This window comes from Xyrauchen texanus, chromosome 10 (genome assembly GCF_025860055.1).
Source record: "Xyrauchen texanus isolate HMW12.3.18 chromosome 10, RBS_HiC_50CHRs, whole genome shotgun sequence".
Classification (NCBI taxonomy): domain Eukaryota; kingdom Metazoa; phylum Chordata; class Actinopteri; order Cypriniformes; family Catostomidae; genus Xyrauchen; species Xyrauchen texanus.
In genome coordinates this window covers 27,519,600-27,533,924 of record NC_068285.1, presented here as the reverse complement: position 1 = coordinate 27,533,924, position 14,325 = coordinate 27,519,600, and the positions used below count along the sequence as shown (strand labels likewise).

At 36.9% G+C, this 14,325-nt stretch overlaps 1 protein-coding gene across 1 annotated transcript in view; it reads right to left on the bottom strand.

Moving 5' to 3' along the window:
* The window catches only part of LOC127650590 (adhesion G protein-coupled receptor B2-like), a 461,335-nt gene that overhangs the window by 40,901 nt on the left and 406,109 nt on the right, over window positions 1-14,325 (bottom strand). The window contains 3 exon segments of the mRNA XM_052136090.1: window positions 2,702-2,873; window positions 5,372-5,470; window positions 10,084-10,169. Coding sequence (XP_051992050.1) covers window positions 2,702-2,873; window positions 5,372-5,470; window positions 10,084-10,169 — 357 coding nt within the window.

The following is a 14,325-nucleotide window of genomic DNA, read 5'->3' as shown; positions in this document are numbered from 1 at the left end:
CTGACTAAAATCTCCGTTTGGGCTTCACAAGAAAGAAATTACATTTTTTACAACTACAACATGTTGCACATTACCATTATGGTTTGCAAAGTTTATGGACAAATTACAATTTAATTTACTCATGTCCTAGGAATATCCACTAGCATATGGTGTTGAAACACTTTATTTATTACACTGACTGTGCATTCTCTAAACTGTTTAGTAAATCCCTTCCCTTTCTATTTAACCGAGCATGAGTTATCATGCCGCAACACTATTTTCTGGCCTGGACCAGCATCTCTAATAAGTCTGCCCCCTCCCTACAACAAAAATTACGATGTGCAGGAACACAAGTTTGCTTTGCAAAACAGAGAGAGAGAGAGAGACAGTCTCATTCTCAGTGCCTGTTTATAAATGACTGCCTATTCAAAGCAGAAGACATATCAGAGCGATACCCAATAGCATGCCTTCAAGACTTTCTATCTTCACTAATGCATGGGAACAAACTATTTCCTTCTCTCTCTCTCTCTCTCTCTCTCTCTCTCTCTCTCTCTCTCTCTCTCTCTCTCTCTCTCTCTCTCATTCCTCTATGCTAATCAAGATAGCTGACTTTCTATTGTTGGCTCTGGCATGTAACCGTGTGTAATTAACACATCAAACCACACATATTAGCGTAAGAATCTGGGACCACACTTTGCTCTCTTGTTTTGCTTAAGCTATTAGGGATTACATCAAATCTTGGCAGGGATTTTCATATATTTACTAAAGTAATACCAGGATTTATTTTACTCTAATCCCTTGGTTTTGTGATATTGATTTAACAAATATAGCTTAGTGATTTAGAACTGATTTTTCCTCTCCCTCGTCAAACTCAAGCTGCATATTGTGATTTACTCTATACATGAAAGTCAGCCAAGTAACTCTGAGCTGGAGAGTTAAAACATTGCAAAGTTGTATTGTCGGTAAGGCCACACTGTGTCTGGGCACACTACAATCTGACTATAGATTGTTCCGTCAGTTGATTTATTTATGGCTGGTCTGACCAGCCCATTATTACATAAAGGAAGTGCTATTTCAAAATATTGAATGCTGCAGCAGGCAGAGCCAAGTTTTTATTCCTAAGTGGACCCTATAATAATGGACTCAAATAAAATCCTCCATTTAAATACACCTCCGATTGTCCTCTAGGATTGTCCTGGTATATAGTAAAACAATTAAACTTTTATTTTTTATATTGTTGTGGCCAATCACACACAAAGCATTATACTGGATTCTAGAAGCTGTTTGCAAGATCAAAAAGACAGACATCATCCGTTTCCACATCCTAAACTATGCAGTATTTTTACGCAATTTAAATTTTTATGGTGGCTACCCAAGTAAAATTTTGTCACACCAAAGTAAATTCAATAATATATCATGCAATTTCACCCTAAAATTATTGTGGTTAGGGTTGTAACACTAATTTTAGTTTTCAAATTTACTTGTTGTTTTACAAATGTACAAATTAATAATAATATATATGTTACATTTCTCAAGCAATGTTAAAACACTCTCAGGTCTCCCCTAAATAGATAACTAGTGGTGCACCATTCAGGAAATTTAAGGCCAAAACTGATCACCTATATGCTAACACTTTGATCGGCCGATGCTTATCCAATGAACAGTTTTTCTTTTTAAAGTGACCTTTGCTACACTTTTGCAAGCTGTATGCTGCAGTTATACTCTGATCAGGCACAATATTAAAACCACCTGCCTAATGAGGTCCCCCTAGTGCCACCAAAACAGCGCCAACCCACATCTCAGAACAGCATTCTGAGATGATATTCATCTCACCACAATTGTAAAGAGCTGTACCGTAGACTTTGTCAGTTCGAACCAGTCTTAGCTGACCACTCTCATCAACAATGCATATCCATCCACAGAACTGCCGCTCACCGGATGTTTTTGTTAGTTTGTTTTTGGCAATTTTTTGGCAGGTGCAAAAAGACTGTTGTACGTGAAATTCCCAGGAGATCAGCAATTACAGAAATTCTCAAAACAACCCGTCTGGGACCAACAATCATGCCACACATTTTTCCCCATTCTGATGGTTGATGTGAACATTAACTGAAGCTCCTGACCCATATCTGAATGATTTTATGCACTGCACTGCTGCCACACGATTGGGTGATCAGATAATCACATGGATGATTGTTGTTGCCAGACAGGCTCGTTTGAGTATTTCTGTAACTCCTACTCAGATTTGTTTTCGCATGTTTATGTTGTTATTTCATACGATTTTACATCTGACGGCAGTATCTTTGTTCTTTTCGTACATTGAGTCAGAAATTGTACTTTCTACATTAATGACTCTGGAAAATGGGCAACTTACAATTCATTCACATGTAATTCAGATACATTTTTAAAACAACAAGGCATATTCACCCAAATTACAGCATGTCTGAAAGTTTGAACTCAAAAATGCATACAACTGCCAACATTTCACCCTCCAGTGGCCGCACTGTTATGTTTTGTGGGCTGAGCAAAGTGCTCATTCATTAGACTAGCAATTACAGTATGTGTGAATTTGTGCAAATAAAAAGCCGGGACCGAATCTAGGCATGATCGTCTGATCACAAGATTGGCCTATTTAGTTCAGTGACAGAATGATCAGTGCACTCTTACAGATAACTATGACTGCTGTTTGCATTATGTGTTAAAGTAATAGATGTAATCTACTGACCTCTCGGCGCATGGCACAATGGACTGTGATGATGACGAAGCCCTGGAATGAGTCAAAGGTGGCGAAGAGCACCTGGAAAAGGGTGGAGCGCCGGTCTGTGATGGCTAGCACTGCTGACATCCATGTTAGTGCCAACAGGGGAAGAACCACACAAGAGCTCCATAAAGACGCCCTGCAGAGAGAATACAAAATGCAGTTAATCTTCCAAGCACCAAGGTGGTGGCCACATCACTGTACCTATAATTATTACCCATTCACATCTATGTGAACTATGTGTTTGTTGACCAATGGAATATGGTGGATGTTGGAGAAAACGGTTTAAAAACAGTGCTTATTTTTGCAATTAAATTTGGTGCTGCTAGAGGCACAGAAATTACACACATCAAGTTTAATTTATTTCAGTTCAGTGTCTCTTTAGGATGAGCTTATAAAAATTGCTATTCATAGTGCTGCCTACTCATTCTAACACTCCTTACAACATTTCCAACATATTGCTAATCCTAGAGGAGTGTTTTCGTTCTCTTATCATGCAGAGTATATTTGGGAAAATATCAGGTATCATTTGGGGCTGTCTATTTGAGCTCAGCAAGGGCTCACCACAGCTGGGCATCAATTTAACCTGTTCACGCTGAACTGACTCAGTCTCCAGCATGTGAGTGACATGGGACGTAGAACTTTCTCTACTCATTAGCAATGAGTGAGAAAATGAAAGTTAAGAAGCGGGAGAACGCAAATCTAAAACATCATGTTATCATGCTCATGTAATGATAAAGAACAATGGGGAAAAGGCTAGATAGATTTGATTTGCAGTACATTTAGGGTCTTTAACCCTTTTTACCTCCTTGGCAGATATAGAAAATGAGCAGGAAACTTTTTAGTGTTTAAAATGTTAGAGTTGCATTGTAAGCCTGGCTGATAACACAAATATAGTACCATATTGATGTATTTACTTACTTAATGATGCTTACATCATCAAAGTCATCAAAGTAATACTTTGTCATGTACTGTATAGAGTCAAATGATTGCATATTACATGCTAATATTACTTAAAATATTTAATGTGATAGAGACAATAAGACATGTAGAAATTTCAGATAAATTAGTTTAAGATCAAATAATAATTGGTGGGGACCCCCTGTTGAAGACCACTGCAGTACATAATACAATTCCAGCATGACTCAAATTAAAACTATTATGGCGAGAAATGGGACAGCTGGGATGAAGCAGGGATGCTGTAACAGACATCAAATGAAGTGAGGCATGTGGCTGTTTATGCTGTATATATTCAGCACTGTGATTGGTGGGACAGTGTAAACATGGTCCTTCCATTAAGAAGCCCTTTATTTTGTTAATACATTCTATAAATGAAAGTTGTATTATGATGCCATGCATACATATTTCCACTCAAAAGCAGAGACAAAGACAAATGAGAAATGCATGAATGAGATCAGAAGCAAACAAACAAACAAAAAGTGAATAAAGAAAGAGGAACAGAGAAGCAATGTTATTCATTTAATTATCATTTCAATAAAATGACTCCCTCTAGCAAATAGCACAGATGAGTCCAGATTAATATTTTCTTTTTTTTAAAAGCCAAAAGAACCAGAGGTGGCTCTTGAACCGCACTCTGGTTCTTTACCTCTTCAAAGAGCACACCTCTCCATATTTGTGTTTGTGAATTAAGGCTGGGTGATAAAGTGGAAGAAAAAAAATCCATCTAATATATACATATAATTCTTTTTTTTTAGCTTTTTGATATTCAATGCATCTCATTATTTATGTATTTGCACTGAAATGGCCTGAATGGCTCTCCCTATCTTAAACCTAACCGATTTTGTGGTGTTTCAATGACCCCTTCGTCTCACGTTTTGACTCTCCAGTACTCGTACTCCAGTCATTTACGTCACAAGTGCAATTCTCTATCAGTTGAGTGCTACAACGCAGTTTAAAAGCACATGAACAAGCTTGTGAATGCAGTATAGTTATGTAAGGCAAACGTTAAAATGTATCACCTAACAAGTCATGCGCTAAATTAAAAGTGTTTAGATGTCGTATGAGAGCATTGTGTGAGGAACAGGGCAAAGGTGTTTATGAATTTATGATCTGCTATACTCGTGATTTGTATAAAAAAGAATAAAAAAATAGTTGTAGGACCTCTATTTCATTCTAGTTCAATTCACCTGGAAATTTCTAAGATATGTACAACGAGACGTAAAAAAAAAAATCATTTAGCAAAAATACAGGTGTATTACCTTGATTCTATGAGACCAAGTTTATCGATTAAAAAATGCAGACAGTTTATAAACTGATTCACAGAAATTAATCAATCCTACCAGCTCAAACACCGCTTTTCCTACTACATTTGAAATAAGAGATGCTATTGAAAAATCTGTCTGGACACTTTCATAATCACTGAAATCACGAAACAAGAAAGGATTGCAAAATTATTTCCGCAAATCATTGTAAATGTATTTCGAATATCGGACATATCACCCAACCTTTAGTATGCATGAGCATGTATTTGTGTTTTGGAGTGTGAGGACAGTGGAGGGCAGCTCTTTGAACAGTTTCTTTCTCTTACTGTCAGTGTTGGTCTCTTGAGAGAGAAAGATAAAAAGAAAGAGACAGAGAGAGAAAGAGAGCCAAGAGAGAATATGTAATGAGACTAACATGGCACTGCTGGCGGTGGAGCTGGACAGGGCCGTGCTGGAGATCACCCCACACTTGGAGCATTTCAGGAGCAGCCTGCTACGCGCTTCCAACGGCGGGCTTCAGGACCCAACACACACACACACACACACAGGAAAAATATGGACGAGACACACACATGAGGCAAAAGCGAGGAGGTGGGGAGGAATATGTTACCCAAAAGACAGTCATGCAGATCCATATACACACAATCACACCAACACACACATACAAATGCGGATTTGAGGGGAATTGCAAATGGAATGCAAAAATCAAACACAAGTAGATGAGGGTGCACAGAACAGAGAGGAAAAAGAAAAAAGAGAGACAAAATTAAAGTAATGTCAAGAGCAAAGCATCAGCAGTGAGCAACTACAATTCATAGTGAATGTCACAGGTGATTGTAGCTTGAGAGTGGAAGCGATGTCAAGACAATGAGAAAATGGAGCAACACATTCAAATATGATTGCAGATCATAAAAAATAAGCACATGAGGCACATGGGAGCTGCAAAGATCATCCTACTTTAGCCGCTAACTGAAGTGTGTGTGTGTGTGTGTGTGTGTGTGTGTGTGTGTGTGTGTGTGTGTGTGTGTGTGTGTGTGTGAAAACATTCAGTAAAGAGAAAGAGTACAGCTGAGCACAAGATAATATCTCGCTGCAAACACACTTGCAAGCACACACACTTGATATCGTCCATGACCCTCTGATTTGTGTAGTTCTTCTTAGAAAGCAGATCAGCGCATCAAGGTTGGACTCCCTCAGGTCATTAACCAAGAAGTTCAGTTTTTAATGAACCCCACAAAAATCCCCCTTAGCTTTGTAAATAAAGGTGTGTCTGAAGTGTAACAGGCATACTAACAATTTAAAGGGGAACAAATATATTTCCTATCAGAAAAAAGACACCTGTATCTTGAGCTGAGAGATAATTTATGTGAATCTGTAAATATAAGTGTATTTTGTCTTGTTCCATTACCAGATTTCCCTCCCTTTTTTAGTAAAACAATAAAGTGAGATTTAAGTGTGTAGTAACCAGGTGTGACATGTAAGTTTCCAATGAAATGAAATGTATCCACACTGAATGAGAAACTGTTGCACGATGTGACAAAATCTCATCAGAAAGAATTACACATTTAATGTACAGTCATGTGGAGAGTGATTTTTCACAAATGAGATTTCACAGTGGGCAGACTACCAATTGTGACACCTCATATACATTATACAGTAGATAAATAAATGTAACTATAAACGAAATATCCCGTCCCTCGTCGCTTTACACGAGTGTCCTAACCAAGCACAACAAGCAATTGTTTTACCACTTTTGAGCAAAAGTAGCCACAATCAGCGCTGAACTTGCGTTGCATCTTAGGTATTTAAAATAAGTCATTGCCATTCCTTTGCCATAAGCACACCTCCTTTCTTTGTAAATTAACCTCATTATAGATTGTGCTTCATTCACCAAAAAGCCAGCCGCAAATCCCATCTCACTATTACAGCCAAATGAAACCAGGAGGTAAACTGCATTTTTTTTAAAGATTATATCAAGAGTAATTCATCTAATAATTACCAAATGATTAAGAAAAGCAATATAAAATGCATGTACAATATATAGATGTGCTGTGTAACCAAGCACACTTTTGGAAAGTTAAAGACATGATTCTGGGGTCTGGATCGCCGTAGAGGGAGTGATGCTGTTCAGTCCCGGCAGAATGTGTCATTTTGCAGTGAATGCTGCATCCTCTGCTGTATACCACTCTGGCCTGAAGAACCGGCCCGCAAGATCAAACTGCGGTTGCAAATTGCTTTCAGAAAAGTGCATACAGCCCATGATACTAAATGGCACATTCTCCAGGTGCAATTAATTAATTGTGAAATCCCACAAAATGTCCAGTCACTTTTCACAGTTGTGACTGCTGTGGACAAAAACAATTTCCATGGAAGAGCTTTAATGGATTGATTTCGCTGTGTCTGGTTAGGATGCTGTAATGTGTTATGCATAAAACAAGCCAAAATCTGCCACAGGAACAAGACAAAAAACATTCATATTCAATATACTATATATTGTCTGATATATACAGCAAACCTTATGCAATTTTGCTTCTCAGGTAAATTTATTTTGTTATAAAAAATGTTAGAATTAGAATCATAATATAGAGCAGGGGTGCCCAATACGTCGATCGCGATCTACCAGTCGATCGCAAAGGCAATGCTGGTAGATCGCACAAACTATAAATGTGCTTTTGTAAAATTTTTATAAAAAATAAAAAATTATGTCTTCTCTTATTTTAGTTTCTGTCTGACTTGCACTTGACAAGTAAATTTTGACCAGGCGAGATTTGTGTTTATTCAGTTGCCATGACAACTAGGTTTGGGCCTTCCAAGCACTTCTGAGAACAGAGCGCGAAATTGCAAAACTAGCCACCAGCAGCTACTGCCCGGATTAGGCAAAACTGTCTGATTCCATTCAGTCCAAGTCATCAGAATAAGGTAAATGCCCTGTCTATTGTAATCTATTGTGCTGTAGGTGTTTTGGGTTTAGTGTTAAAACCGATTGATATCAACATTGAACATTATTACATATATATATATATATATATTTTTTTTTTTATTAATTAGAAGATTAATTCCATGTAGGGATACATGCAGTAGTCCCAACAAGCATTTAAAAAAAAAAATTAAAGTGCGTTTTTTTTAGTTGGTAGGTCTTATTGAGTTGGCTATTTAAAAGTAGATCATCATGCAAAAAAGTGTGTGCGCCCCTGGTATAGAGTTTTGTAAACAACAAAGATACTGATTAAGAATAGTTCTTTTTTTTTATAGATAAGATTCTGGTTCTTAGAAATCATTCTTTAAAATCGACTGGTTGAACAAAATCCATCTGTTCATTGTGCTTAAAGTACTTTACCAATTTTACCAAAGATTTTCTATTCTTGGCTGCAAACTCATGTGGTGATGTTTGTTAAGTCATTGCAAATCAAAGCATTTGATGGCTGATGACAGCTGATTGGGACCATAAAGAAAACAAAAGCACAGCCTCATGCCAGGGACTTCAGAACATCACAAATATGGAAATGAGGGCCAAACGGGTTAAGCATCTAAGAGCAGAGGCAGTTTATTGCAACAGAATGGACTTTAATACACTCATATACACAACCTAAATACAGTGCAAGCATAATTCTAATTATAGTCTTTGTGTTTATGAGTTTATATATGGATGTTTTGAACTGGAATAAAAAATGGGAAATGGAGTGTTAGATAGAAAAACATAAATTGGGATAGATGTCCGAATTCCTGCCTTTCAAATCAAAGTCAAATTCAAGCCTTTGGGATTTTATTTTTAGTGTTTTCCCAAGCCAGGCCAAGTTTGATCTCTTAGAAAAGACATAAACTATCTCTCTTAAATGAGATGGATAATTTGATGTATCATTCATGTATATAGCACAAATAATGGACAAGTTATGTGCCAAGGTTTAATACTTGGGATCAGGAGCTTTGAGGAAACCCCTAACCCTAAATACATGAGCATAAATAATAGTTATGCGTGATTTAGCAAGCACCACTTATAACCAAGCATCCGATTCACTCTGTTGCATATGTATGTGTATAAGAGAGACAGATGAGAAACACTGAGAGTATGACTATTAAAAATTGTGTTTTCAAATAGAAAAGCTTGAAAATCTGAAAAAAAAAAAACATCTGCAGTTGGCCATTGTAGCTCCCATTATGCATTGGTCTCCCTGACACATAAACATTTAAGTAGCAGAAAAGTGGAAAAAGAGGCAAATCAATTAGGGCAAAATTGCAAAATTAATGATTGCCTGGAGGTATTACAAATATCCAGTCATTGGATTAGCTCAGATCATTGATTAGCTCCTCACAATGGTATTATAAGCAATACCACAAATTCAATGACATTTTACAACATGCATTTAAAATGGAGAGGCTATCCTTAGCTATTAGAAGTACTAATTCAGTTGCATTTTGAGCATTAAAGGGATAGTTGACCCATGAATGCCTTCAGCATAGGATTGTCTCACAATGAGTTTGATGCTGCTTGATCTGTGAGCTCAATTCATGCAATGCAGTGCACTTATCTTTATTTAGAAATGGGAATTGCTAGTGTTGCATTAGTTTAATTAAAATGAGAGGGCTGGTATTTTGGTGGGAACACTCTTGCAATGTAGAGACATAGAGCGGAATGGAATTTTCATTCTATCCATTTGGTTTAGCTTTGTGTTTGGGGTGAGGGATGTGACATTACACTCATTAACACAAGAGTTTAATGGCTCACTCTGCTTTGTGTCCAATTAAACAAAAGGCAACACAGACAATGCATTTAAAAAAGCACAAGGACTCCTTGATCCTGTCAGTATGTGCAGTTACATGAACATTAAATATATACACCAAGCTAATGATAGCTCTATCAGAGGACTAGCTCGAGGTTAGCAGGCCATCAAATCAATACAAGACCATTAATGAAGCTGTCATATCTTCACTCTCAGTGCAAGGTTTTTCAGACTTTTAGTGGTAGTGTGTGTGTTTGCCGGTGTGTTTGAACATAAGTAATTTATACTGCTCATACACATTTTTGACAGGATATTTTTTAACCTTCAACAGGCATTGGTGAATGAGTGACTTGGTGCAAGTCCAGAAGTACACGGTTATCATACGTCCATCATTTTGACTTTTACTTACCCTGCTCTCTGCTTTTTGGACTTATCTGAGATGCCATCTCTAGACATAAGCTTGTTGAAGACCACTATTCCAATGAGCATGTTGACCTGCAGGAAAGAGACCATAGCTGTTTATTTGCTGTAAGTATAGAAAAGGAAATTGGGGCAGAACATTTGTAGCTCTTGCATTTAATTCCATGCTAAGGAGACCTGAGTGAATTTCCATGCTAGTCCAGGGTGTTAACGCATAACTGAAGAAGCTAGTAAATTATAAAGGTCTTTCTGGTGAAGCTAGTTGACATACAGTGGTTGGTGGTCTTGGGGGATAAGTTATTTAAAGAACGTGTTCCAATTCCAAAAAATTAGGGATTTGTTACAGCACTTACAATGGAAGTAAACAATGCTAGCACACTTTTTTTGTTGAATTACACGGATGGCCAAAAGTTTGGAATAATGTACAGATTTAGCTGTTTCAGAAGGAAATTGGTACTTTAATTCACCAAAGTGAATTCAACTGATCACAAAATATTGTCAGGACATTACTGATGTAAAAAAATACTGTTTCACTATTTGAAACTAAATTTGAAAGTAATTTTTGATCAAATCTAGACAGTCCCCATTTCCGGCAGCCGTCATTCCTACACCTTATCCTTTAGTAATCTTGCTAATTTGGTACCAGAAATCACTTGCTATTATATAAAAAAACTGTTGAAAGCTATTTGGTTCACTAAATGAAGCTGAACATTGTCTTTGTGTTTGTTTTTGAGTTCCCACAAAATGCAATACACTGGCATATCTTAAGGTCAATATTAGGCAAAAATGGCAAAAAAGCAATCGCTTTCTATAGAAAATCTCCAGTCAATAAATGTTTTGATGAATGCAGGCTACACAATGCTTGAAATTGCCAACAAACTGAATATTTCATACAAAGGTGTACACTACTGTCTTCTAAGACAAAGGACAGAAAGAGATGTGGAAGGCCAGATGTACAACTAAACAAGAGGATAAGAACATCAGAGTCTCTAGTTTGAGAAACAGATGCCTCACATGTCCTCAGCTGACAGCTTCATTGAAATTCACCCCTGCTCAACACCAGTTTCATGTACAACATCAAAGAGAAGACTCAGGGGTGCAGGCCATTTGGGAAGAATTGCAAAGAAAAAGCCACTTTTGAAAAACAAAAACAAAAAGAAAATGTTAGAGTGGACAAATAAACACAGACATTGGACAACAGATAACTGGAAAAGAGTGTTATGGATCTTAACCCCATTGATCTTAAGTGGGATCAGCTAGACTGTAAGGTGCATGTGAAGTGCCCAAAAAGACAGCACATCTATGGCAAGTGCTACAGAAAGCATGGGGTGAAATGTCACTTGAGTATCTGGACAAACTGACAGCTAGAATGCCAAGGATCTGCAAAGCTGTCATTGCTGCACATGGAGGATTTTTTTAAGAGAACTCTTTGAAGTAGTTTCAGAAGTTCAGAATTTTTTCAAGTTATTAATGTCCTGTCTATACATTGTGATCAGTTGAATGTCACTTTGGTGAATAAAAGTACACATTTCTTTCCATAAGAGCAAAATCAGTACATTATTCAGAACTTTTGGCCATATAAATTGTCCTTTTTGAGGAGGGACTACTTTTCAAAGTAGATAATGTATTACTTTGAAAATGTATTATTTTTTGATAATGTATTACCGACATAATTCCTGTGAGTGGACTTTCTTTAGGTAAGCAGTCAAAGTTTACTTCTTGTAGCTATACTTTTGAAACAGTGTGTATATACTGTGTATGTTTATTAACTGGCCCATATGCTTCCATTGAACATGCATTACTGTAATAGCATTTTTTTTCTCTTTAAAGAATCTGTAATCAACATTATGCCACAAATACTGTTGAAAGAACTTAGTATTGAACCCGGGACATTCCACCAGGGTCATTCCTATGCTGTCCTTGTCAGCTCAATATTATATGAACTGGTGAAGACTGTAGAAGACTGTAGTGAAAAAACTACAAACACAACTTAAGACATAATTGTTGTCTTAAAAAAAAAAACAATACTGTCAAACACTGAACCTTGAGTCTTAGACCTTTAAAATTCTGTGTAGTTTGTCAAGATTAAATACCAATTTGATGGTAGAAGACCTCAACAGATGTACACAGCCAAATTTTGGGTCCCTCTGCCATATATTTTATTTTTTAATGCTACATAAGAAATATGCCAACTGCTGTCTCTCATTGTTGGAAGAAAAGACTAGGTACTGTTTAGTGCTGCTGACCATCAATCCTGTATAAACACAATTAAGGCAGTGGGAAAATAAAGTAGAACTGCAAGGTTACCTCTGACCCATGAACATCTATATCAGTGGCTTGCTAACAGCCTGTGACAGGTGTTGTAGATTTAAGTCTAGAAGCAAATGAGATCATGAAGGAGCAGTAATTCCCTCATGTCTCTCACCCTCTCTCTCTCTCCCGTTCTCTCTCTCAGCAGATTGTTACCTAGTTTGCTCCAGCCAGCTGCCCACTGTACACACAGAGCACTGTAGAGAAGCTTAGACTATACGGCCATAGAAAGACCACAAAACACATAGTGCTCATGAAACTTTGGGTACTTTGAGCCACCTGACTATTCTACACAAATTTCAGTGTTGTATAAGACGCAATCCAGTTCCCATTGGAAGCTAAAGTGATTCCATTAGCTGAAATAACTTCTTTAGGGTATTTTATGAACTGCCTGACTGGAAGTCCTACAACATATCGCTTGATGGTTTAAGTAGTCTTAACCAGTGGTGTGTGGGGGAGTTCTGAAATGATGAGGCAAAGTCAACTCTCTTGTGTTTTGGTCCAATCTAAATTCATGTTCAATTTGCATTTGATGTTTCCAGTTTCACAGATTTACAGATATTAAAAAAATGATAAATAAATAATTTAAAGCCATCAATCACTTTTTGTGTTTCTATTAACATACTATTTGTTAAAAACAGATCACAAACAAGTCTCAAGTCTCATCATTCTGTGTTCTTAAACATTTGTCACATTGCTTTCTTTGTAGCTTTTATTACTATTTAACTGTTTTATTTTAATTTTAATTTTAATTAGTCATCAAATGGGAGTCATGAAGTTCAAAAGCATGGAGGTACATCTAAGCTAAGTGGCCGCTAAAAAACAGCTTACTCACAAAATTATATCATGTTTCAAGTCATTTCAAGTTGTTTTTGAAGTAGATGAGGTCAGAGTGGGTGATTTGTTTACTTAGTTATTTGTTTCCACCAATTAGACCCATTCAGGCTGATTTGCAAGCTGTTTTGAACATAATAGGCGGGTATTCCCACATGGACAGGGTACTGAGGCCATCAACAACAATTTGGAAGCACTATATGGCATACCAGATAATTTATCAAAATCCACAAATGGACCAATTAAACATTTTATTTGTTTTCAGCTAGCATGCTAAATAATGAACCTGCTAAGCTAACATATTCAGTGCAAGTTGCTTCACGTAACCATATCAAAACCTTGAATTCAAGCTATAGGCTAAAATGGAAATATCATATTTTAAATTCAAAACCAATTATTTTTGACTGGTGCGATTCACTTTATGGCACAACACATTAATTTCTATGGTATTCATAAATGTTCATGTTGCAAAACTCTGTATGTGATTCAATGACAATTATATTGTCTCCAATGATACAGGTGCTCAGAGATTGTAATCTCCTCCTATAATAAGAGAATTGTTGCATGAATCTTTTTCAAAATAGCTATTGTAAAATAACAACTTTACACTAAAATATACATGAAAAACAAGCATTTTCAGTCTACACAAAGATTAACCAAACCTAGCAAGTCTACCACATGATAACGCGCACTGTTCATATTCTGATCAAGCCAGGGGCTTGCTAAGACAATGGCTCATCGCTCAACTATTTGCTAGAGTCAAGATTAATTATTTTTCCATTAATTAGATTTGCCTCTCCAAAGAGGCAGCCAGCATCTCCAGATGCCCAAATCTCATTTACAGTTGTTTGTTTGAGTGGGCCACTTCACATCACCAATAAGAAACAAACAACGCAAATCACATCTGACCATGAAAAACAATGCAGCCAACTCACAGAAAACTCTAGCACCTGAGACCGGGCTGTGGACAATATGTACACACTTTGTTCGCTTTTAGCTAGCTCAAGTTCACTCATGCATACTAACATGATATACTGATGAAAAAATATACATAGTTTAAATGGGATAAGTCTTAACTTTAATATAA